Below are 27399 nucleotides of genomic sequence, written 5' to 3'. Positions count from 1 at the left end.
GTACTATGATTTATTCAATACATTGACATATCATGTCATAGTAATGATGAATAAATACATATAAAGTTATAGGAATAAGGATCACAATGCAGTTTGTAGATGTTTTTGTCTGCTGCAGTACTCTGGACTCAACTAAATCTCAACCACTCTGTTTTGTAGATTAATCCACAGTAACTGTGCCATGCGTTTAGGTTTCGCCTACAGCGCTTGAGCTGTGCTTGTGAAATCTATTGGATTCAATATGAATCTTAAAAGGGGCTTAAATCCCGCCCCCTTGCTTTTCATTGGTTCCTGTGCTTGCCACTTACTTCCCCTCCGTTTCTATTGGCTGTAGCATACTATTTCCTGTTGCTGCTCTTGTTTTTTCTTATCAGTCTCATGAGGACCAACTACTGTTTTAATCCACTTTTGGGGACCTTTTTACGCCTATTGTTACATTCTGCAAGGAGGTTGCTTTAAGGCCAGTAACCAAAAATTGGTGTTGGTCTTCAAGAATAGATTTGCGGTAGTGCGACTCACTACCCACCATGCTGAGGCATTCACGTCATTTAACTAGAGGGGACTGCGACCTCTTCTTGAACACTCGCCATGCTGCTATCACCTGCGCACATTTCCCTTGGCATACTGTAAGGAACTTGCTCCATGAAAACGAAGGATTCCCTAGCCAACATACAGTTTGGACTACCGATTCAAAAACAACCTCGATGGCCAGTCCGTCTATCATCTTTGTCAACAACAGATGCTCGCGTGTATTACACATGGCCTAGCAGCCTCGGAACATTCAAAACCCTGTGGTTTATGATGACAGGTACATAGATTGAAACAAATGACTAGGATGGCACTTCAACCTTACAGAAAATTAAGCGCCATTGCCATCTTGAAACGGATTCAGGATTTGTTTTCCAGGGAAACATGCATATTCGATGACTATCGGTACTATTTGCCATTCCAGGTGGGATGGTGATGCTGCTGCCGGTAACATTTGTGTCCTCACAGGTTGCAGCATGGCAGTGGCTCACACCGTAGAGCTGGCCACATTCACTCACAGGGTACTTTGCTGCTGTCTATGCTTGACATCTGCGCCTCTTTCCATAAACGTTCCTTGGACAGAATTTCATAGGCGAGGACCCTGTACCACTAAGCCTTTTTTTAACTTAGGGCCAGATGGATGACCATATTTTGCTGTCGCAAATGGGAAATTGGCCCATTTGCGACCGGAAAATAGTTCTGCCCTATTTACAAACCCTATTTTACGAGTTGATAACCTATTACCGACTCGCAAAATAGAGTTTGCGACTCACCATTAGGAATGGCCATGCCAACGGTGTACCTTCCTAATAGCGACTCGCACTTCAATATAAGACTGTTTTGCGGCCGCAATTGAAACCTCAAAACACTTGCAGTTTACCACACATTTCAAATGGCTGGTAAGCCACTCGCAAACAGGAAGAGGCCCCCAGGGAACCCCCTTCCACTTTGTGACTGGCACTTAAAATATTTTTTAAGAACAGACAGAAAAAACTTAAACAGAAACGTTTAATTTTTCTTTTTTAATGCAGCCCATTTTCCTTTAAAAAAAAGTAGTCACAGACATGGTGGTCCGCTGACCCCAGCAGGCCACCATCCCTGGAAGTGCTAGCCATTCCCAATGGGGTTGCATATTGCACCTGCCTCATGATTATTAACGAGGCAGGCAATTTGCGACCCATTAGGAATTGCAAACAGTGTCTGAGACACTGTTGTAAATTCCAATTTGCGAGTCTCAAATTGCAAGTCACAAAACAACGCAATTTGCAACTTGCAAATTGGATGGGTCGTACATCTTCCCCATTGGTCCAGAGAGAAATACCAGAGGGTCAGCCTTCAGCAAGAAGTCCTATTTTTTCCTTTCTCCCAATTGAGGGAGATCCCTCGTTAGAAGATCCTATTTGTAGAGTGGTTTTAAGTATAATCTATTTTTTGGGGGTATTGAGCCTTTTGTTAGGGGACCCTGCTGCTTTTGGTCTGTTTCGTCTAGCCTTTACTGTATATAGGAATGCTTCTTTGCAACCGCTTCCCTTTCAATATGCCTTCAGTCACCCCATTCTGTAGCACTCAGACACCGCTAGCCCGGTACACTCACCCACCACTTACTCTGCACAGTCACTCTGACAGTGCACTGGATGTGAGATACTGCTCATCCACCACTTACCCAGTGCTGACTCTACACTCACAAACCATTGGCAGACCTCTCTGTCAGCACTCACATTCCTCTCAACCTCCACCCACACATCACACCCTTAACTCAAACCTCTCGTCCTGAACCTATACTATTGACATACTGCTCACCCTATATTAACCCCTTCACTGCGGCGGCTATTCCGCCGCAGTGCTAAGGGGGCAGAGCGGCCGCACGGCGCTCCCGTGCTTGTGACGGAACCGCTGCATAACGAGCCTCGGGCGCGCTGTGCTTGTTACTGAACGGTTCCATCACAGCCCGCCCGCCCAATAGAACGCTCAGCGCAGGCGCGGAATTCGCGCCGCGCAGGCGCGGCGAGCGGGCCGTGACGGAACCGTTCTGTCAAAAGCACAGTACACCCAAGGCTTGTGACGGAACGGTTCCGTCACAAGCATGTAAGGGGTTAACACACCTCTTACCTTGCACAGGGTAACATCTCTCACCCTGTACACCCACAAAATTCTCATCTGCACTGAACACACATCAATCACCATGCATTGAGGCACTTTCACCCTGCACTCATACACTTACAAACCTCAATTTACGTACCACTCCTCCTGCACAGAGAACACTTACACAATGCTCCCTGCACTCATACACTGCTCCCACACCTCTTCACCTATGGTTAATCCCATAGGCAAAACGTAATGCATTTACCAAGTCTTGTTGAATTATATTATAACCATTGAACCAATTTCTCTGCTACAAAGCTGTTTCTTGTTTTCACCACTTCCTCTTCCTATAACAACTTCAGTGTACGATTTCAGATTCTACCAGATTCCATGAGATAAAAGCATCACTCACACTTGGAAAGAGAAAACTGGCATGACCGAAAAATACCACCAGCACATGTTCATCACAAGTAACCATGCCAACAAAAAGGAAAACCCACCATGATGGCAAAAAAACAAAATGGAAAATGGCTGACCTAAGTACTCCTCCTTTCCTGAATACTCATGAAATATAAAGTGTGCAAAGGCTCAAAGTACTTACTTATACCTCCTACCCTTCCTGAGGTAAAGGTCATCAACCAGCCACCTCTGTCCTGGGCTTTTCTTTCAATGTGACGTGAAGTGTAACCCATCTCCTTGCAGTCTGCCTCGAGGCCTCAGTCCCAGATGTTTCTTGGCCTTACTCTTTGCCTTTTCAGGTAAAGGTTCCAATTCAGGGCTTGCCTGGTAGAGTTTGATGGGGGCTTGCAGACGGTGTGACCTATCCAGACCCACCGTATTTTCATGAGCAGAGAGCTGGAATGTCTGCTGCCATAGGTTGGTGTTTCTGATGGTGTTTGGCTAACGTATCTGGAGGATTTTCTTCAGGCAGGTGTTTATCAAGGTATGGGCTTTGTTGTTGGTGGTCACTTTTGTCTTCCAAGTTTCTGCTCCATACAGAAAGACAAATTTTACGTTGGCCACTGGCTGACTGTAGGGTTGTGAAAATTTAAGAAGGTTGGAAGGAATGCTTTCAAAAGGGTCAACTGTTGGCAATTGTTCAAGTATGCTTCTCTGAGTAAAATACAATGTTGATGTGAGCAATGCTTGAAAAAGTCACAGTCACTGACGGTTGGTCAGATCCATATTCCAGTTGTTTTTAAACCACTATACAACTTAGACCAAGACAGGCAATAAGGAATACAACCTTGATCCTTCTCCACTAGGAACAGTCTTGCAAGAACTGTCAGGTCAGGTCTGCTCTAAATGGGAATAAAATTAGTCGCAGATTGGTGTTGGCCTACTTGGGCTTCATCTTTGAGGTTAGGCTTGAGTCCTGTGTGTACAGAGAGCACAGGACCTGCATCTGTGCATACCTGTCACACCTCGTGCTTTGCCCTGATGAAAACACAATGCGATGTAATGAAAGCTGGAAAAAATCTCACTCAGTTGCAATTGCTCAGGCTGCATTCCAGTCAGTTGCTTATCACCCACTGTTCTGATACAGACATAGATTAACCATATGACAATTAATCTTGGCCGTTCTTCAGTAGGAAGATTTCTGCCCAGACTCTTGTACCAGATCCCCTCTGAACAGGAACACAAACATGCCCATAGCCGTTTTTGCCTTCTTTGGCCTAATCAATTTGATTCTAGTGGCATAGTTAGCACAGGACACACATCTGAACATACCCATCATCCTAGCCTGTAAATGACTACAACATATTTTTTTCCAATGACTGCATTTGAAATGTTATTTCCGCTATGTCAGAGGACATGATAAACTACACCTGCTGCACCGCTGAACAGACCATGAGGAATCCAACATGTGAGCAGATCCAAATTAATGCATCAGACCCTAGTGAGGATGTGGGTCCCCCACCATCATGTGATCAGAGCCATGTTAAAATATTACGGGAGGCAGCAGAGCTACAAATTGCACACATGAACGGCCATCAGTCTCTGGACATTCCGTGCACTAGCTTGGAAGAGTAGTGGAGCAGACAGGCTCAAATCACTTGGAAGCTCTAGCTGCTTATTAGCTTTCAGATTCATGAGGGTGTTCAGCCTGCCACTCTAAGGGTGAGGAGGAGACACCAAAATAAGCTTTGCACCAAATGGGATCAATTACTCATAGAGGCGGAAACTTGGCTAAGCAATATCTGTATCCAGACCCCTGATTGCCCTATTCACGTCATGGGTTCTGCAGAGTCTAGCAGCTATGAGATAAAGAGAATGAAACGTTTGAATAGAACATGTTGTAAGCTGTGCACAGCCGACAATGTGATTGAAAATTTCTCAAGCCAATATTTGAAAGTTCCTGCATGTCACTGAAGGAAGCTGGCTCAAAGCCTCTTTCTTTATGTATAGGGAATTTATTGCATGCATTATTTTAGCCACAAACCTAAAAAAACAGCAGGGAAAAAACCTGTTATGAGATGGAGGATGTAATTTGAAACAGGGACAAAAGAAGTTCTGCCGCATGTACTGCATGTACTGTATTAACTACACCACACCTTATGATAGGGGAGTGGTGTGGCTCACTGGTCAGAGGTGGCATACCCGGAAGCAGAGAACGGCCCAGGACCAGGGTTCAATTCCCGAAGCGGCAGGGTCGTGGACCAGGCTCAGCGGACTCGATAATTATCGCCTCGGTGCCTACTCTAACCAGGGATCACACTCGGCAACTCTGGGCATTAGCTTGCCTCATCTCTACAACGCCCCCCCACATTCGCCGGGGATGCCTGGTTTCACCTTGGAGATACCCAGTAGGGACCATCTCACAGGGATAGCCAGGACGGGTTCCCCAGCGGTCTACAGCGCCAGGATGCCTCAGGGCAGCAGTGCGCTTTACAAGACACATACATTTACATTTACATTTACATAGCCAAAATTGTATGGGCAGCTTATTTTTCTATTTGACGGAAATAGACACATTTTTCTGCTCTCTCGCTTAAATACTATTTGGATGACGCCTTGATGTGTTTAAATAATAGATCAAAATGAAATAATTTAATATTTAGTAAGGTGCCTGGAGCCGAGGGGATTTATCGTATTAGTCATAAGTGATGCTCAATTTGGTGGACTAAGCTATATAAATGATTGTCTAAAATTGCAGTTTGATCAGAAAATATCAACAAAGCTGGTTAGGGTCTCATGTAAAGCTTTCATCTTGGGGCAGCGAGTAAGATCCTTATTAATTTATTACTCAACCACTGGATGAATCTGCGGGTGGTGGAATGGCAAGCGGCTGTTTGCCAGAGCTCCTCCTCTCTCTCACTCGAGGTGCTCTATGATGTACATGGAGCAGGATGGCAGCCATCGACTTTGTCTCAAGTCTCCCAACCGACTGACTCAGGAAAGGTAAAGCTCTACTCCGAGTCACTCCCAGAATCCCCAAATGAATTCACCGTACAAAGGGAACACGCCTTTAACTATGCAGTGGGACGCAAAAAGTATGCTCAATCTCTTTCTGGAACAGACAAGGGACGTTCAAATCTCCTAAACCAAAGAATTAGCCTCTTTACAGGCAAGGGTTTTCAAAATCGAGGATTCTATGAACCAGATCAGATCCCTGAGAAGGTGAAAGAAGCAAAGTCCAGGATTTCTCAGGTAGAGGACCAGGTCACTCTGATGCAGCAAAAAGTGTCCACGTTTCAAAAACAAAAATCTGTGGTAGAGAACACGCTTGAGGAGCTGGAAAATCATTCTTGACGTGCTAACCTCCGCATTGTGAGAGTTCCAGATGGACAAGAGGGCCAGAATGTGCTCCAATGGGTTGACTCTTTCATAAAAACACGTCCTTCCTGAACACGCTGGTGTTCGGATACTAACAAGAGACCACCGTGTGCCAGCTCATCAACACCCCAATCCAACATTTCCACGCACAATACTTGCCAATTTTGGAGATTATCACATTAAGGAGCAAGTCTTATCTAAGGCAATTAAACAGAGACAGTTTACCATGCCAGATGTTCCTTTGTGCATATTCCCGTACATGTCAGCCTCTGCAGCCAGGTGACAGAAATAATTTGTAAAAATGCTTTATTTGTTTAAGGCGCAGGGCGTGCAGGCAATGATTGCGCAGCAATCCAAATTGAAGGTGCTGGTCTTGAGAGCTATTCCATTTATTCTGTGATATCTTGGAGGCACAGGAACTGCTACAGCAGATCTCTAAGAAGTATTAATTAATAGCACTCGCTGCGAGGCTGTTATATAACATGCAGTAACTATCTTTAGTCCACTGGAATTTATGATCGGGTGTCTTTCTTCTTTAAATTTCTTTTCGTTTTCCTGACGTGGAGTGGGACTGGGGGAGATGGGCCACAGGGCCTAGGCACAGTGTCACAGTGCCAGATTGGTTTGGATGGAAGGAGCATGTCAGATGTGTGTGGGAAGGCAATCCACTCACCGCTGCTCAGGGTGGGGTGGGTGTGGGGAAGGTGGGGTGTGAAAGGCTTGTTAAAAAGAGATCCAAATTTGCGACTGATTGTTACATGCATCAATTCTAGATAAATAGAATCTTAATCTTATAAGAAGGTAGGCACAACGTCAAGTTGATTTTCTCACTGTTTTAGAGAGCAGATATATAGTCCTAGTAATCTAGATGTGATACACATGAAGGGAGTCATTAAAAGTATAGATGTTCCACTTATAGTTTTACTAAGAAAGGAAAGTCAAGATGATGATGAATACAATCTTAAGGGTTCCCCTTTACATGTCAACAGACTTAATAATAAAACAAAACATTGTGCAATTGAAACTGTTATCACAGGTGAAAACCGTCTGTGATATTTATTCAGAAAACACACATTCCGGTAGGACAATTATCAGAATTCTCAATGTTTAAAACCTGGGCAGCTTATAGAGGTTTCTCAGATGGCACACTGGGGCACTGCAATTTTTCTGGTCAAGAGGCTGGGAGCCAAAGTGGTTGATTTTGCCAGTGATAAATGGGGCAGTAGGTGCTGGGTGAGCTGTATAGTGTGGTGAAAGGTCTCACGTTTGCAAAACTATGCGTCCCAGTCGAAGATGATGCTACTCCCTATGAGGAGTTATTCAAGTCACTATTTCAAATTCCAAGCAAGTTATTATCAGAGGCAATTTTAATTTCTTGCAGAATCTAAAAATTGACTCCTCAGTAAATTTAAAGAGGCAGTTAAAATCAAAAACTTTGAAAATTGTACAAAATTACCAGAAAACATTGGGATTGATTGATCCTCCGAGTGCGGCTTTCCCTACGAAAATTGCATATACCTGCTTCTTCAGAAGAGTTTGGAACTTTTCTCATATAGATTTTTCTCTACTTTCAAAAACACTGGTTTTTAAAGATCAACGTATTATGTCCAATGGTTTTTCAGACCACTAAACTGTAGTTATACTGGTGGGGAAAGCTACACAACATCTTAGACTCTAGGGATTTAACAAAGAGTATTTGCAAGAGGTTGGATGGAAATATGTAAAGAGGAGATAAAGGATTTCTTGATAACGTCCCATGGATTTTCCCCCAAAGTATAGTATGGGGTGCCTTAAAAGCTTACATTATAGGGTTGGTGACAGGTAAGGACATTGAGAACATTAAAAAAGCTAAAGTACATTAGCAAACCTCGAAAAGAAATGGCCAGAAATGCTATGAAAAAATCCTAAGAAATTAATCTACACCCAATAAAAAAGAATTGGATAGGGCCAAAAAGGCATTAAGCGAGACATATTATACAAAATGCGAAGTTTTTAATCACCTTACATGCAAAAAGTGTACGAGGAGAATAATTTCACTCTGAGATTTTTAGCTTGGCAGGTGCATGAGCAAGCTACTAATAATAGGATTGATGCATTGAAATGCCCGGTCTCTGGAAGTAGGAACCGGAGAAAGTGGGGACATTATGATGGATCATTACAGACGGATTTATAGTCAAAACCAACTGGTAAATAAAAAAGCCCTTTGAAAATTCTTAGCAGACCCTAATATTTCCAGTCTAACCGAGGAAGAGGGGGCCAATATTACTCGACCCTTCTCTAAAGAATAAATGGTTGAGACATTCAAGAATCTTCCAAATTGTAAAGCCGGTGAGGCATGTGGTTTTTTGGCAAAATTTTGCAAATCTTTTGTAGATGTTTTAGATGACTATTTTTTACTCCTCGCCAACACAATGTTAGAAGGGGGCTCCATACCAATTTCATTTTATACAGGTAATGTTGTGAGCTTTTTAAAAAGGGCAAAAGATGGTGAGGACCTGAACTCATATTGTCCAATCAAATTATTAAATGGTGATTATAAAGTCATTACAGAGTCATTAGCTAACAGATTGAACCTAATTGCATCAAAGTTGATCCATTCAGATCAGAATGATGTTATTGCTGGGAGACAATTAGGCACAAACATGCATTACTTGGCTTGAGCATTAGACTATTTTTCCGCTAACAATACACCAGGTATAGTGCTTCTGATCGATGCGGAGAAAGCATTCGACCTCGTGGTCTGGGAAACTCTATTTTGTATTCTGTCCAGATTCGATATCCCATGCCAGATCACAGTTTTGATCAATAGAATGTATCATAATGCAGGTGCCAACATTATTGTAAATGTCATAGAGAAAGGGGTAAAATACAAGTCTTGTGCTGAACTCGGCAGAGGTGTCCCCTATGCCCTATTTTATTTGCCTTTTTTTATTGAGCCACTAGCAACAGCAATTAGATAAACCGGCCATTTCCATCCCCCGCTGCTACAAATGTGGACGATAAAGCCTTTATGCCAATGAGATTAAGTTCATTCTTGATAGCAGCAGGGGTGCACATGAGAAGGCTTTTGAGATCTTTGCACAGTATGAGAAACTGGGAGGTTATGCAATCAATAGAAAGAAAACTGAAATAATATCATGTGGGTACAATGCAGTTCTACTATGTCTAGATAGTGTTGTGTGTGAATTTGCAGCCGAAAAGATATCTTGTTATTAGCTACTCACCACAGATTGATGATTTATACGATCTCAATTTTCCCCCGCTGTATATTAAAATTCAATACCAATTTTCATGCTGGAATTCTCTTCCTTTGACTATTCTTGAGAGGGTCTTCTTGATCAAAATGTCGATTGTCCCTTTATTCAATTTTCTCTTTTCAGCCATTCCGTGTGTTTTAACCACATCATTTTTTTTTAGAAAGGTGGAGTCTATGTATACATCTTTTATCTGCCAAAAAAAGTAGCCACAGTAGCACTAAGCACTGTATAGGGGTGGAAGAAGGTGGGCTGGCGCTTCCCAATCTTAAAAATTACTATTTTGAATATTTTGCACAGTATATTTCCAGGTATAATGAAAAACTTTGCAATGGTATATTTAAGAATAATTTTATTTAGCTAATCTTTGAACAATATCAAATACCCGATGTGTTCAAATCAGTAAAGGCACCAAAAAAGTCAGTTCCAAGAGACTGAAGTGGTTTCTTTGGAAGCGTATGGATCTCTATAGGAAATATATCATTCCCTTTATTAACATAGTATCACATGTGTCAGAACTAGGGGGGCGTGGCTAGGCACGCAATGGCGGCAGTCGCACTCGGGTAGAGCTCCGAGCCGAGCTCCCCTTCCCTGGGCCTATTCTCCGTCAATTTTCCCTGAAACTGGCTGAAAAACGAGCGGAACACCATAAGGATGGCCCCTGCCTGATGACTGACTTTGGGACCGAGGACTTGATCTTGACCGCACCGGCCCTCTTCAGAGTCTTCCTGCGGGACCCCTTGCCGCCCACCCGGCTGGCGCAACCACGCGAGGCCGCGGCTCTGGCCAGACCACTAGGCCCGCACCTGCGGCCTACCACCTGATGCGCTTGGCCCTCCTCCCTACCTGCGACGGGGCCGGGAGCCCTCCTGCCCTTCCGCGCTGAGAACTGCGGCCAAGCCTGGGCGCTCCTGGGGACTCGCTGGAGGCCCGGACCTGAGTGAGACGACGGCTTCTCCCCCTTGAACTGTCTGATGCTCCGGTGGGGGCTCGGGACCGGACTGTTGCCGCCCTGCTGCTGAACGCAGCAGCTGGAGGCGCCGTGACTCCCTGGGGGAGCACACTCACCGCCTCCGTGGAATTAGGGCGCTGGGAGAGGAGGACTGCCACCAGGAGCTGCCGGATCGTTACCGGTGCAAGGCGGGGCCCAACACCACACGCCTCGCCTTGCATTGCGGCCTACGCATCCACGAACGGCCCGCCCGGCCGGATGCGCTGAGGGCTAATCAGACTGCTCCCTGCCCGGCGCATCCCCTCCTCACTCACGGGTGAGGCTTGAACGACCGGAAATTCTTGCTGGGTGACTGGTTTGTGTGCCGCGGCCTGCGCAGAGAGGCGCCGGAGAACTACAGTAGCCATCACCTGAAAGTGAGACAGGCTCACACGCACCCTGGCAAGCTGAGGCGCTCCTTGGCCTCGGCCATAGTGGGACTCCCCTGCACCCCCTACGGCCTGCCTACCTGGGGAGGTTTGGAGGAAAGCGCCCCACTGACCTTCAGCAGAGAATCGGGGCTGCCAGGGACGCGACCACCAGCGAGACGCGGCCCTCGTGTTGGTAGGGGTGACGGGGATCTGCGTGGATTGAGGAGACCTGCGACGCCATTATTGCTACCGCTGACCGCCCGTGCCCCTGCGACCAGCTGCAGAGCTGCGATGCTGTGATCGTGGGCCCTCGGGCCTTCCCGGGACCCCCCACGGACCCTCGAACTGCGGTGGCCACTTTGCAAATTGTAGGACTGCGAGCCTCCAGCTGACCACTGCTGCTGTACATACTTTGAGGAGGGCGAGGACTGGCGCCAACTAGTCACGCCGACACATCAGCGTGGTCCGATAGCCTGTGGCACCCATTGTCGCCTGCATTCGTGACAACGCCCTACTGGCTGCGCTGGGGGCGCTGGCTACCCTGTCACCCCTCGAACCTCGGGAATCACTGGACTACCTAGGACCACGAACAAGGGAGCGCATCGTTGCTAAGGCCCCCCGTGAACACTGCTTGGCACATAGACTCGTCGCTCTGCCCATGTCCGGAGGGGTAAGAACACGCACTGGCACTGGGGGTGCCCCACAGAAAGGGAAGGTAGACAAGGTGTCGAGGAAAATGGACGCCGACCAGGTGACCACGAGGCTGGATAGCGTGCTCGCTGCTATGGAACGCCTGGAAGAATCACTCCAGTTGACCCGAACCTCATTGGAAACTAAAATCGACAGTGTTGCGATCGACCTCACCCATCTGAGGGAAGATCATAAAAAACTGGCAGATCGCACCAAAATCCTGGAGGGAACAGTGACGGAGCTTGAGCCCCGAGTCAGTCAGACGGACAAACATGTGCGAGACCTCCTGAACAGAGTTGAGTTTTTAGAGGACCGTGCCGAGGATGCGGAAGGGCGGGCACGGAGAAACAACATCAGACTCGTGGGGATACCGGAAAAGTGGGAAGACAGCGATCCCGCCAACCACGTGGAGGACTGGCTGAGAATCCTATTGCCGGATGGCACACTCTCGCCCTATTTTGTGGTGGAAAGGGCACACCGAGTGCCAACGAGACCAATTCACACTGGCTCCAACCCTAGACCGCTGCTTCTCCGGATATTAAACTACCGTGATCGTGACTCCGTCCTACGGAAAGCTAGAAGACTTGGAGAAATTTGCATCGAAAATGCCACAGTGATGTTCTTTCCGGATTACACAGTCCAGGTGCAGCGCCAAAGACATTCCTTCCTTGTGGTGAAACGACGGCTTTGCACTGCGGGTCTCAAATATTCCCTCCTTTTCCCTGCAAAACTGAGGGTGATGGCACGTTATAAGACTTATTTCTTCACCAGCCCTGAAGAAGCAGAAGCCTGGCTTGATGGTGGCACTGACACGGCACCCAGACAACCGCAAGACTCGGCGATGAGATCGTGAACACGCGGACCGCGACGACGCCGTAGGAACAGAGCACCTCAGGCTCAACACCCGGTAGACACGACACGCCACTCCCCACCCGCAGCGCAGGATATCCAGTAGCAGCAAGATGCACTCCGCAGGGTCACCGAAATCAGCGGCTCCCCGACATCAGGCGCTGGCTGCGCTGGACGCCAGCCCACGGACGTTTCCGAGCGATGATGAAGCCGTATATGGGATATCGGATTCTCAGCTTTCCGTGGATCTCCCGGATGTCACACCACAGACGGCGGAGCTGCTCAACTGAGATCACATATGGAGCCCTGATGGAGCTCACCAGAACGACGTTGTCCTGGCTGCGGCCTGGACTGACACTGCCTTTGCAGCTGGAACTTGGCGATACCTGGGGCGGCATCCTTGTCTCTGGGAGGAACGGCGGGGACGGGACACTGTGAGTAACACCCTGGTCACCCGGACAGTGGTACAGTGCTGTGATGGGAGGGACACCCTGCACCCCCTATGTCCACTGCCCGTGCCTATGGGCGGCTAGTTATGCGCATGGCTTGAGATATGCAACCTGCTTTACTTTGTTCCTGAATGGTTGGTTGGGTCGGGACTTTTTTTGTATCACAGGTAAAGCCAATTTCGCCCAATAAACTTTGGCTACGGAACGCCTGAACTGTAAGACCCAGGGAGGGATGGTGACCTCCCTCTTTGTCCAGGCTGCTGTACAGCTGAGACTGTGCCTAGCACGTAACACCCCCTAGACTTGAAAGGATATTCCTCTCGATCGAGAGTTTGGACGGTGGCATGTTTGGCTACTGCCCTTTTGGCATATCCCGTTGGTTCACCCCCTTCTGGTTAATTTTGTTACTTCATCCCTGTCCTTTTTGTGATATCCCAGAATATGATGTTCGTGTCAATGGAGATGATTTTGAGTATGGGCGGTGGGGATGTGTGGCGGGCCCGGGGCCAGCTAATGCAATGGGGAGAAGAGGGGGATTGCCTAAATTGTTACTATGACTGCGATAAAAATCTGTACCTGGAACATTCGAGGCATACACACGCCATCACGCCGCTATCAAATATTCTCCTACCTCAAGCGCCACCGGGTCCACATTGCGCTTTTGCAGGAGACACACTTAAACAGAGCTGAAATGGTAGCACTACGCCGCCGTTGGCGGGGGCAACTGTATGCTACTGAATACTCCTCGTATGCCCGGGGAGCGCTGCTGTGGGTAAGGCCGGGCACTCCCTTTGCAATGACACATTTTTACACCGACCCGGAGGGCAGGTTTGTGCTTGTACATGGCCGGCTAGACGGGCAACCTGTGGTCCTGGCATCCCTATACTCTCCCAACACAGATCAGGGGGGCTTTTTTACACACCTATCGGAGAAACTGGCGCCCTGGCATGGAGCTCCCTGGATACTCGGGGGCGATTATAATTGCATACTGGACGCAACACTGGACCGTTCTACCCACCCCGGCCAGGCGCACCAACTTACGGCACCATGAAGGCACTCACTCAATGGGCAGCACAATGGGACCTACAAGACGCATGGCGCACTCGCAATCCCACCACTAGGATGTACTCCTATTACTCAGGGGCACACGCTCTGCATGTACGCCTGGATAGATACATGGTGTCATCGGAGCTGCTCCCCCTCATCACGGACGCACAGTACATGAGTCGAACGCATTCGGACCATAACCCGCATACACTAGACATAACATGGGAATGCCCGCATCCGCCCATCCCTACTTGGCGATTACAGCCCGCCCTTACTAGACACCCTTTTCCGAGAATCCCTGCAAGCTAGCGTGGTGCAATACTTCGAGGACATCTCTGGCATAGCATCCTCCCCACAGATTGAATGGGACGCCTTTAAAGTAGTGATTAGGGGGCACTGCCTGGGCACACAAGGGCACATGCAGAAAAAATTAGAGGCAGATTTGCAACGCGTGGAAACTGACCTGCTCCGACGAGAGCAAGAGGCGATGACAGGGGCTGACGGGCCGCTCCTTGCGGCTCGCGAGGAGCATACACGGCTATTGGAACGGCTCTGTCACCTTAACTATGCAGCTCACTCGGCACGCATGCACCATCTCAGTGATAAACCCGGGAAACTACTGGCCTGGCTTGTGCGACAGGAAGATCGCACTACGCCGGTGTCTGCCATTCACACGGCAGAGGAAGGGATGGTGTATACACAGAGTAGAATACACCGAGCCTTCGTGCGACACTACCAGGCGTTATACCGATCTCAGCTAAGAGCTTCAACTGAAGCCATTGTGGAATATCTCTCGGATTTACACATGCCACTCCTCACAGATGCGCAGCAGGGAGACCTAGAAGCACCACTCACGTCGGAGGACATGCGGGAGGCCATTTTTGCTCTTTCTAATGGCAAATCGCCAGGCCCGGATGGGCTGCCTGCCGAACTTTTTTTTATTTTTTATTTGTTTTTATTTTTTTTTTATTTTTGGAAGACCTTTATTTGTAGAAAGTCGTACATAAAGCCCAACAACGAGCCCGGGGGCTCACAAATGCAGTACATTTTAATACGACAACGCGCGAAGGATCAAGTACAGATGCATAGAGGTCTAATTTTCAAAGTTTTCTTCTGAAGGATAGACAGGATCAGGATAACACAGAACAACGAATTTGTTCCGGCCCAGATGGATCAGGATAGACAAGTATATAACATAATAAGGAGCCGGAATCGCTGCTGTCCCAAATAATAAAAACGTCTAAACCCAGAAGAGAAAGAAAAAGAAAAAGAATAGAGGGGCCATAGAACCAAAAAGGAAATAAACAAAAAAAAAAAACCATCCACCCCCCACCCTGCACCCCTGCAGCTGGCTACGGCCCACCCCCCCCAGCAGTGTGCCTGTCGCCCACACAAAAGGAGTCCCAAAATATAGAGAGTAAGAAAAGAGTCCTAATCTATAACTCCCATTAAATAAAGAGAGGCGGGGAGGAGCCCACCACCCGTCCCCCGGCTTCACCCTCCCGTAATCCAATAACAGCACATAACAGAAAGTCCGGTGACGTTGAGCATTACGATCAAAACAATTTAAACGCACAAAGGCGGCACAGAGCGCGATCAAAAGTAATAGCACACCCCCCACAAGCCCAGGCCAGCACCAAAGAAACCGCCAGTCTATAAGAAGAAGCGTTTATCCCTGTCCACTTTTCTCTTTTCCACCACTGTGAATCATGGCAACCCAGGGGGACGGAAACGATAAGCCAGTCCGATACAAGCAATTAACCGCACCAGGTACAAGCCGGTCCAGTGAGACCAGGATGGGCACAAAGTACACAGTTCCCAAGCTGTAAAGCGTAGCCGGGCCAGGGGAGAAAGTCTCAGAGTTCAGCCCTTTCTGGAGCGGACCCCGGGAGACGGGGGGCATGATATGGGGAGAGCACCTTCGTCGCGGTCGCAAGGCACGGATTGCATGCCGTCCCGGGTAAACACCATCCACAGCGTAAGTCATCTCGAGACTTAGGGTATCAGAACCGTCTCCATCGCATGGGGCAGCCATCCTGTTGCCGGCGGGCATGGGAGAAGGAGAGTCACTGTGAACCTGCCTGTCGGCCATTTTGAAGCGACCCAGTGCACACACTATATCGTCCACCTTGCTGTCCAGAGCCCGAGCAGAGAATACGATATCATGGCGAAGGGAAACAACAGCCGCCAATAGACCACCATAGCCCTGGACACCTCCATTTGCCCTTCCAAACATGGCCCGCCGCTCCATACGACCGTGACAACACTGTGTCATAGACATCTCAAGGTTGCAATTCAATACTCCCTCCACAGCATTTAGTAGAGACGCCACAGGTCAGGCTAGGCTACACACAAAAGGGCATAAATTCCCTGGGTGGCAAGGAGCGGCAGGCTGAACCGTGATATGACCATAAATATTGTCCCTTAGAGATGCCGCTCCGTCCAGCGTCAAGGGAGCAGAAAAACCGGGAGCCGCCCGCCGTTAGCGGGAGAGTGCACAAGCAGTCTCTGGGTAGTCAACAGTCCGGGCTCATGCAGGCGGATGATTCACTCAATCAAACCGAAAGGCACACTCATCTCTGTGCCTACAGTCCAGTGGGGCGTACAATGCAGGCTCATCAGATGCGCAGTGGAAAGTTCCGACCGGGTCGCCCCAGACGCTGCAGCCCGATGTTGATCACCTGGCAGCCGGTCACAGCTGCCACTCGAGGTCCCGGCCACAGAGCTGTTGCAGGCCACAAACTGCAGTCGGACGGTTCGCCCACTTGCGATGAAGAGCAAGCTTCAGGATTTCGGCACAGGTCGTCGGAGCCTGTCTGCTTCCGCTGCGTGCCGTCTTGGCACAGGATCACCGGCAGGATAGTTATGAAGGAGGTGATGGTCCCCGGAGCCGAGGGACTACGCGTCCGACCTGGACGCCATCTTGGCTCCTCCCCCCCTGCCGAACTTTTTAAAGTGTTTCAGACACCCTAATTCCTGTGCTGCTTAAAGTATATGCTGCTGCAGTCGACGACTCAGCGCTTCTCACCACACTCAATGAAGCCACTCTCGTCTCGCTCCTAAAACCCGGCAGGGACGATACTAACATGGCTACAGACCCCTCGCTCTGTTAAACACGATTATAAAAACTTCACTTCGATTTTAGCTCGGCGGCTAGCTGCCGTGGTCTCCACCCTTGTCCATCGTGACCAAAATGGCTTTGTGCCTGCACAAAGCACCTCTTATAATATCCGCCACCTCTTTAGGGTACAGGATAACGCCACGCTACGCTGGCCAAACTCAGGGTGCCTAGTGCTGGACCTTGAAAAAGCCTTTGATTCTGTGGAATGGCCCTACCTCAAGGCAGTGCTGGAGAAATTCAACCTGGGAGAAGCATACGTCGACAGGGTTGGACTGCTATACCAGAGACCAAATGTGCGAGTGCGAACAGGCAGACTGCTTTCAGATAAAGTAAACGTACAAAGAGGAATTAGACAGGACGGCCCCCTGTCGCCACTCCTTTTTTCCTTGGCCATAGAACTCCTTGCGGCGCTATTGCGGACGCGAGGAGTAAACTGGGGGATCCCAATGGCGGAGGGCTTGCATGTGGTCTCGCTTTATGCGGACGACCTACTTCTATATGTACGCGACCTCACCTGCGTGCCGAGCTCACTGTCTGATACCTTCCAGACATTCGAGGAAGTGTCGGGTCTAAGGGTCAATTGGGCCAAGTCTGGCGTATACTCGTTCAGTCCTGACACACAGGAATACGACGTCCGCATTGGTGGCGAGAGGCTCGCCTGATATCCCACTACGTTCAAATACCTCAGAATGCACATATACAGAGACCCGTTAGACATAATGGAGGGAAACTTGATGCGAGCGATCTCCTCCTTGCGTGCACAGATGGCCTTCTGGAAGACACTACCCTTAAACGTGCCTAGCCGGGTAGCACTATCCAAAATGATAGTATTACCAAGGCTGTTATACCACTTTGCCAATATTCCGCTATACGTCCCAGCCCGAGTGTTCCGCGGCTTAGATACTATGACCCGGAGCCTAATCTGGAACGCTGGACGACCTCGCGTCGCACTGACAAAACTCTACTCGCCCACTGAGGCCGGAGGGTTGGCAGTCCCCAATTTAGAATTATATTATCTGGCAGCACAGCTGCAATGGGTGTCGTACTGGCTGAGTGGTAGAAATCTGGATGACACCGCCACTGATGTCACTGTATGGACCCACGCACAAATATGCACACTGTTTCACCCCCTGACCAAGGGGTCCCGCCTGTTGCCACTACACGTAGCGGTGGCTCGCAAATGCTTCCTACGTAGCCTGAAGCTGACCCGAGAGGTCAAACCTTATGCTCCTGCGCTCCCCCTGCTGGGCACCCCCAGGTGGGATGGAATGGTGACACCGGCCATGCTGGAGAACTGGACGGCGGCTGGAGTGGAAACCATAGGAGACCTTTATGCAGATGGCACCATGCTCCCTTTGTCGTGACCTGACGGGAAGCACAGGCTTACCAGCCGGACAATTCCTCCTCCACGCGTCGATATTGCAGACATATGCGGAATCCTGGGGAGATATACATGAGGAATTACCAATGCATCATCTTATGCAGTACCTGCATGTCATGGGCAACGGCTCTCACATTATACACTGGCTAGCGCAGGCTCTTCTCATACACACACAGCGATCCACACAGCCATTGCGAGATAAGTGGGCGGCTACCCGAGGGAGGGGATGGACAGACAAGGAGTGGACAATGGTATTAGCCAGCCCCGTAAACATCCCACGCAATTCCCGTTTCAAGATAATTCAGTTTTATATATTACATCAGGCATATCTGTCACCAGACAAGATTAATAGATACTTCCCGACTGCCGCCGCTGGCTGCCCCCGATGCACCCTGGTTGGTGCAGACATCTTACATATGCTCTGGAATTGCCCTACTCTTGCTACATATTGGAATGAGGTGACAACCCTACTGATGCAAAGTGCCGGCGCAGGCCTACCCCACACATGGGAAGCATGCATCCTGGAACTGTATAAACGGACCAAACTGAATAAAGTGCCGGCCAGATTCTGGGACCTAGGGCTCATTACTGCTAAACGCATGCTTACCAAACACTGGAAGAAGGGAGAACCCCCACTCACTAAATACTGGTACACTTCCTTCACCAACTGGGCGAGAGCTGAAAGCACCACACTGCACCGAGAGGAAACAGCGGGTTTGAGGAAGTTTCCAATCGCACAACTCTGGGACGAGACCCTAAGCTCCTTCCAACAGGCAAGCTTGGCTAGGGGGTTCACTTAGGCGATGGCGCACTAGGCGGGACACACACTTATGAGATGCGGTAATGCTGAATGGATGGGCTGTACTGTTTCCGAAGCACCCACGAGCCTCGGGAGCCAACACCGCGGCATCTCCTGGCTGCTGGCGACTTAACCTCCCCTGCTCCAATGAGTGATGATTACAACGCACCCCCTGCCACACTGACCGCGGATCCGAGCACTCGCCTATACGACTGTACGCTGACATACCTAACGACACTGCACTCCCAATGACACGTCCTATCATTCCCCATTTCTCTTTATTTGTTTTCCCTCCCGTTTCTTTTCCGCCCCACTCGGCGGTCACTCAGTAGCACCTGAGACCTTATCTTTTTTCACAGTTCTTACCCTGTTTTGCCCTTTGTTCCAGATTGGGACTAGTTTGGAAGTTATGGTGGCAGATTCAACTGCCATATTTGTTGAGCTATTGAATATGTTGACTTGGCGGACTGAACACATCCGATATTCGACACTCCTGATCACACGATGCATCTGGCGCTACCACACGCTGCCGATCAGAAATTAGGTGACCACGTAACAGTGTAACAAGTATATGCCACCTCCTACTGAATCTCACCCTACAACACCTCAGGGTTGCACCGCCCTACATGAAGAGAGCTATCACATACATTGCAGCTACATTACCTGTCACTGTTGCCTTGGCATCTCTGTTACACGAACTGGTACACGTAGAAACTATCTTGATGAGTGATGCCATTGTCATACTTTATTGTACCGCATTATCTATTACGCAAATGTGTGTGACATATTATCTACCGTCATGTATTGGCATGGTGTATCTATGTATTTACTAACTGCTTGCATAAACCAATAAAATATATTCAAACAAAAAACACATGTGTCAGAACTAGTTATGGAATGTGGCGTTAATTTGGCACCGGATATTGTCCAAAAGTGGGCAAGAGCATGCAGGGTTCAGGATGGTAGCGGATTTTTTATCTGGGAGGAGACGATCAAACACATCGGGCGTTCACACGGCTGTTCAAGGGAATTTGTTGCCTCTTCGCCCCTACAGAATACTGAATAAACTACTTAACAATTTAGATTTGTCTCAGATAAGTGGCAGTCAAAAAGCTGTATTCACATTGCTTGAAGCCCACAAATATAAAAGCCCTGGAGAATGAAAAAGATTGATCGCCTCCATGAAAGGCTTCAATCTAACCCAAAAAGCAATTAAAAAATGGGAAAAATATGAAGGTTTGAAATTAACACCAAGGATGTGAGATGAAGTCAATATACTAAATGTTTGTGTTTTGAGAGGTGCCAATAGGCATTAAATGCTATTTTCTAGAAAGTGGTTGTTGTATAGAACCCCGCAATTTCTTGCACAAATCAACAGTAACTTGACGAGCCATTGCTTCCGATGTCTCGTTGGGGCTGCTGCTAATTGGATGCACACAGCTGGCCAGTGTCCTCTTATTTAGGGTTTCTGGAATTAAATAGTTCAGCATTTGGAAACTGAATGGCAGGTCAAATTAACTTCTAGTAGCTGGTTGAAAGATTTGGGGTACAATCTTCCCTCCGGCCTAACCAATAAACTGACTAAATTGCTATATGTAGCAATATCAGTGGCCAGATGTGTGGTGTTTCCACATGTCTTCTTGTTTGTACAAGTTCCTTGGAACTTGGAACATTTCATATATGAAGGTTCTCGCCAGTCAGTTGCTCCCTGGTAGCTGACGGATGAGGTGTTTAATAATAAACCTCCACTTAACCATATCACTGTATTATGGATTCATTGAAACATTTCACTGGCGACGGGCGAGGAAACAAAGGAAGAGAGTTTTAACACCTCGACATCATGCCAAAGAAGAAGATTGATAAGGAGCAGTGAGGAGTATTTAAATTTATCATACTCAGTCTTGGATTTGGCATGAAAGAAACTGCAGGGAGGCATCGACCCTCCAGAGTAGTGTACAAGAGTTTATTTTGACAACTTAAAAGCATTTAAACTAATCCATATTTGAATGGATGGTTTTTGATTTGAGCGAAGAAATGAAAGGCACTGTGAATGTTACATGTGTGAAGAATTAAAAGCTCAAAATCAAATAAAGAAAGAAGCAGGAAAAGTAATGCCATATGCACGGTAAATTTAATTTAAAGGATATTTCTTTGTGCAAGTTAATCCGTTGACATTTGAAAAGTGAATAGGTTGTGCGCGAAGAAAGGCGCAAGACAGTAATTGTGTGCGTGAAGGACAGCACGAAGCAGTGATGAATTCCTAACTGCAGTTTTAAATAAACAAACTCAACTTTGTGCGTCTAGTCAGAAGCGAAGCAAAAAATAGATATTTAATTTAAAAACTTCAAAGTAAACAGATTCAGTCTTGCGCCTCAAGATAAGTGCGAAGGTGAAATTGGTGTCAGCCTTAAAATAAACATGATCATTAAACGGTGTTTTTTGTATTAAAGAGAACATGAACATTTATGAGCTGTATGAGTCTAGTCTAACGCGAGGGTGAAATTTGACTCCAGCCTTCTGCGAAGCTGTGTGTGAGCGTGCTAAGAAGAATAAAGCAGTTATTATAAGCTTGGTGAAAAAAACATACACAGCTTTCTGCGTGTGAAACGCAAAGTAATTCTTCATGATTAAAGGGAATTCAAAGGTTGATTTAAATGAATTTAAACAAGTAATTTGAATATTACTTACTATATGCACATGTTGTTAAATATTCAGCAAAAAGTGACAATTGAAGAAGGACTACAGGAAGTGTCTTATTTTCTTCAAAGGAACATTTTCAAGAACAACTAGAACGCTGAATATTACATTAAGTTGAACTACAGGAAGTCATTTTAAAGACTTCACGAAGTGTTTTAGCACAGAAAGAGTCATTTATTTTTCTAAACAGTTGAGTGTTGTGCATAGAAGTAAATAATTAAGTGTTACAGCTTAGTAACAATTAAAAAAAAAAAAGAAAAGGAGGTTTGTAATTATCTGAAAGTAAAATAATAGTGTTTAATTTTAGGTAGCAAATCTCAACATTGTTGAATGTATTCAACATCTGGACGTTTTAATTTTGGAAATAATATTCTAGTAATATAACGTTTAAGAAAGATCAGTATATTATTTACATATTTAGAAGTTAAAAAAATGTTTCTGTGGTTTCAAAATTAAAAAAACGTTCTGTATCTTTATTAGTTTATCCAGTGTGCCAGTATTCAAGTGATACACCATTGATAACACATCCATCAAGAAGTAAGTCTGTTTGGTAAATACAAAGGGTAGTGAAAATAATATTATAAATAGAGTTGGAGACTGGAAAACAGTTTCAATATGCAAAATGTTACTGCACCGCCATTTTTTTGAGTGATCCAGGTGAACCCTCTGTTAAGTGGAGTAAATGAATGACAATTTTTGCACACTATTCAAAAGTTTGCGGAACAAACTTGAGTGCAGAAAGAAAATGTTCACTTTTGTTACATTGTTTAGGAGGTGAAGGGCAAGAAGTTTTGGAAAATGTGCCATTGTTATCTGCACAGGAACAAGGAGGTTTAGATGCATATGAGATCTGTTTATTACAATTAGACAAGCATTATTTAACATGTGTTAGCACTATAATGGAGAGATATCATTTTGGATTAAGGGAGCAAGATAAAGAGGAATCTGTTGAAGAATTTTTAACTGTGTTGAGAAAGCTGGCTTCTAGTTGTAAGTTTGGAGCTGTCATTGAAGAAAGAATTTGTGACCAATTTGTTCTTAAGTGTAGGGAAGCCTAAATAAGAGAGGAACTTTGTCTCAAAGATGAACCACCATTAGAAGAAGTAGTAGGAATTGCAAAAAAAGTAGAACACATGTTAAAATGTGTAAATGAATTAAAAGGTGACAAGGTTAAGTCAACCTGTAGTTGAGGAGGTACAAGAAATAGTAAGTAAAGTTAAAAATTTGAAGATTCCTTTGAAGGAATCGGGTAAAGAAGTTTCATCTCGTACAACTATTATGTGTTTTAGATGTGTAAAATCAGGACATAAAGCAAACCCAAAGAATTGTCCTGCTTTGAGTTTTGTGTGTCATGGTTGTGGGAAGAAAGGACATTTCATAAAATATTGTAAGTCAAAAGAAAAGAAAAGAACTAATAGAGAAATAAAAGAAGTCATATGTCAAGTTAACCTCTCCCATGCCCACGACGAGCTCAGCTCGTCATGTGCCACGGTGCTCCGGTGCTCATGTTGAGCTGAGCTCGTCATGGCCCGTGGAACGCTCGCACGCTGGGCTAATTCCCCTGCTGTGCTGAGCGTTCCATTAACCGGGCGTGGTCTTGACGAGCTCAGCTCGTCATGAGCACCGGAGCACCGTGGCTCATGACGAGCTGAGCTCGTCATGAACATAGGGGCGCTGTGCGCGCCCCCCTGCCCCCGAGCACAGCAGGGGAATAGCCCCAGCAGCCGAGGGGTTAAAGATAGCAAATCCAATAATCATCCTTGTAGGTAAAATAATGATTGATGGTACAGAGTTAGAAATGAAATTTGATTAGATTCACATATTTCAATTATTTCAAAATAAACTTATGCAAAGTGATTTCAAAAGAAGAACAAATTGTATAGAATGGATGTAAATCCAGGTGGCTATGGTGGACATCCTATAAGTATGTTTGGATATTTTATTGCTTGTATTGAAATGGAAAAGAAAATGATTGTTGGAAAAATATATGTTTCTAAAATTGGTGACAGCTTAATTGGCTGGCCACATCAATGTTTATTAGGAGTCATGTTAAATCCAAATTCTGATCCACAAGTACAGATTCAAGAAATTAAATCTGAAAGTAATGATTTGTAAGTGAATTTCCCGAACTTTTCAGAAAAGAATTAGGGTGCCTCAAAGGTTATAAACATTGTATTAAATTAAAAAATAATGCGGATACTGTACAAAGTAAGGAGAATTCATATTGCTGTACAAGGAAAAGTTGAACAGGAACTAGAGAAACTACAAAAGCAGGGTATTATTACTTCTGTAGAGGCATCAGAATGGTTGGGACCAAACCTAATGGAGATATTAGGCGTTGTTGTGATTTAAGATCTCTTAACGAAGAAGTAATTGTTGACAAATTTGCCCTTCCCAATATTGATGAATTGTTGTCCTCTTTAGGTAATGATAAAGTTTTTACAACACTAGATCTTACTCAAGCTTATCATCAAATTGAGCTGACGCAAGAGTCTCAAGATCTGACGGCTTTTATCACACCCATCGGTGCATTTAAATATAAAAGGATGCCATTTGGTCTTGTTTCCACTGCGTTGGTTTTTCAAAGGGTGATGGCTTCAATTTTAAAAGGAATAAAATCTGTGAAATGTTATCAAGATCATTTACTTATTTTTGGAACTAATCAAGAAGAACATGACAAAATTCTGAGATCAGTCTTAAAGAGATTGGAGTGTGCTGGTCTTACTTTAAAATTTAAAAAATTCAAATTTTCAGTACATGATGTAAATTATTTGGGACATTGTATATCTGCCTCAGGAGTTGTTCCTAAAAAAGATTTAGTAAATACCATTCAAAACTTAACTTCTGCAAAGAATACAGAAGAGGTAGTTTGCTTCTTAGGAATGGTAGAGTATTATGGGAAATTTTTACAAAATTTGGCAAGTAAATCAGGCAACATGAGAAATTTACTAGGGAAGAATAAGAAATGTAACTGGTCAGATGATTGTCAGAATGAATTTGTTGAAATTCAAAAAGATCTTGAAAATGCACCCAATTTACAAGCCTTTATCCCAAATGATGAAACTTTTGTTGTAACTGATGCAAGCTCAAAAGGATTAGGTGCCATATTGAAACAAAATCGAGGTGGACAAGAAAAATTCATTGCGTGTGCATCCAGAAGTTTAAGGGGTGCAGGAATCAATTATTCAGTAATCGAAAAAGAAGCCTTAGCTATTTTGTGGGCTCTTAAAAATGTTAAAACTTTTCTGTGGGGTTTGCATTTCAAAGTTTGCTCGGATCATAAGCTGTTAAGGGAAATTTTTACGAAGAAAGGTTTGGATTTTATTTCCTCAAGGATAAGGAAATGGGTCATTGGTTTGCAAGATTTCAGTTTTACTGTTGAACATATACCTGGTGTTGATAACATGACTGCAGATTGTCTTTCAAGTTTGGTTTGTGATGTTACTGAACAAATGTTTGAGGAACACATTTGTGAGGATGAGGTTAGTGTGTGTGAAGTCACCTCAGGACTCATACAGGAAGAAGAGTGGAAGAATGGTCTACAAAATGATAGTGAAATTAGTAAAGTCATTGATATGATTTTAAACAAATCCTCTTTTGATATATCTTTGTCTAAAGTGTGGCACTTAGTTGCAGGTGAATTATCTGTTGAGAATGATATTTTGTTAAGAGGTACTAAAATAATTCCTCCAGATTTACTTAGAAAAAGACTGGTTGAAGAAGCTCATCAGGGTCACTGAGGCATTGTGAAAACCAAAAAAAGACTTAGAACTTCATTTTGGTGGCCTGGAATGGATCTTGAAATTGAACGTGAAGTGAGAGAATGTTTACAATGCAGACTAAGTGATACAATTCTCACTCCTAGTACTCCTCCCATGGTAAGTCGTAATCTACCTAATGGACCATGGGAAGATATTGCCAGTGACATTGTGGGTCCTCTTAGTGGTGAACATTGTACTCCCTATCTCATTGTTTTAATTTATTTATATTCTAGATGGGTTGAGATATCTTCTGTTTCAGAGGTCACATCTTCAGATGTAATTTCTTTTCTGAAAGATATATATAGGAGAGAAGGATTTCCTAAAACACTTTTATTGGATAATGGACCACAGTTTTGTTCTGTTATAATGTCAGAATGTTTGTTATCTTGTGATATTGTACACAAAAGATCTTCGGTTTATCATCCTGAATCAAATGAAGCTGTAGAAAAATGTAATAGAGTAATAAAGGAAAATATTCAGCTCTCAAGAGTAAATGCATTAAATTGGAAGGAAGAATTACAGAAATGTATTTTGGCTCATAGATTCTCTCCGCACATGTCTACACAGAAGACACCTTTTGAAGTGTTTAAAGTTAGAACTCCCAATACAAGTTTATGCTCTGGTTGAATGACTTGGGTCAAAGTGTTAAAGATAATAACATTGGTCCATGGAGACGTAGAGAGGAAAAAGCTCAATTAAAAAACAAATTAAATTATGATGAAAGAAAAAGGGTCAAAGACATTTTTGTCAATATAGGTGATATGGTGAGGGTAAAAGCTCCTGTAGGAGCTTTATCTTGGTCTAAATATACTGTCCCCATGTGTGTCATTAAATGTTTTGGAAATTCTGAAAAATTAGAAAATGGGAAAATTTGGAATTTGAACCGTGTTACAATTCTTTAAAAAAATTCTTTGAATGAAGTGTTTAGTCAAAGTGTAGCTGATCATTTAGGTGATTCTACCAATTCTCATCTGAGGATTAGTTCTCAGAAAAAAAAAATTACCTGGATATCTGAAAGACTATGTGAAGTAAATATATTTGTGAATTTGTGTTTAACTTTTCATTTTCTGGTAATCCTGTACATGTAGATTTTCATATGTAATTTTATGATGGCTTGGACTGTAAGGTATTTACTTTTGTTATAAGAATGGAGATGTGTGGTGTTTCCACATGTCTTCTTGTTTGTAAAAGTACCTTGGAACTTCGAACGTTTCATATATGAAGGTTCTCGTCAGTCAGTTGCTCCCTGGTAGCTGATGGATGAGGTGTTTAATAATAAACCTCCACTTAACCATATCACTGTATTATTGTATCATTGAAACATTTCAAGATCCCTCCTGCTTCAAAAATGGTGGACAGAGCTTGTCCCACAATGGGGGATTGGCTGCGAAAAATTAAGCAAGGTAGAGATAATTAACTGCTATATGCAATACGCAACGGGGGCGGTAAGGAAATTTTTATAAACACTGAGGTCGATTCTTTGACTAAAAGGGATGGGTTCGATTAAAAGACTGGATCATTCCCTTTTTGTTACTTTGCACAATTAGCTTTTTATGCACTTCAGGTACTTTCAATGGTTTATCTTTAAAGAATGTTTTATTT

General features: G+C 45.2%; 2 protein-coding genes across 7 annotated transcripts in view; one reads left to right on the top strand and one right to left on the bottom strand.

The window, feature by feature from the left end:
- LOC144755804 (uncharacterized) overlaps nucleotides 1-1317 on the bottom strand; it is a 51227-nt gene extending 49910 nt beyond the window's left edge. The window contains exon 1 of the mRNA XM_078645498.1: nucleotides 1302-1317. Coding sequence (XP_078501624.1) covers nucleotides 1302-1317 — 16 coding nt within the window. The remainder of the gene's footprint in view (nucleotides 1-1301) is intronic.
- Nucleotides 1-27399, top strand: part of ABCC9 (ATP binding cassette subfamily C member 9) — a 1243587-nt gene that overhangs the window by 229764 nt on the left and 986424 nt on the right. The window lies entirely within an intron of this gene.

This window comes from Lissotriton helveticus, chromosome 1_1 (genome assembly GCF_964261635.1).
Source record: "Lissotriton helveticus chromosome 1_1, aLisHel1.1, whole genome shotgun sequence".
In the NCBI taxonomy this organism is placed as follows: Eukaryota; Metazoa; Chordata; class Amphibia; order Caudata; family Salamandridae; genus Lissotriton; species Lissotriton helveticus.
The sequence above is the reverse complement of the archived record's forward strand: the minus strand, read 5'-3'. Positions and strand labels throughout refer to the sequence as shown.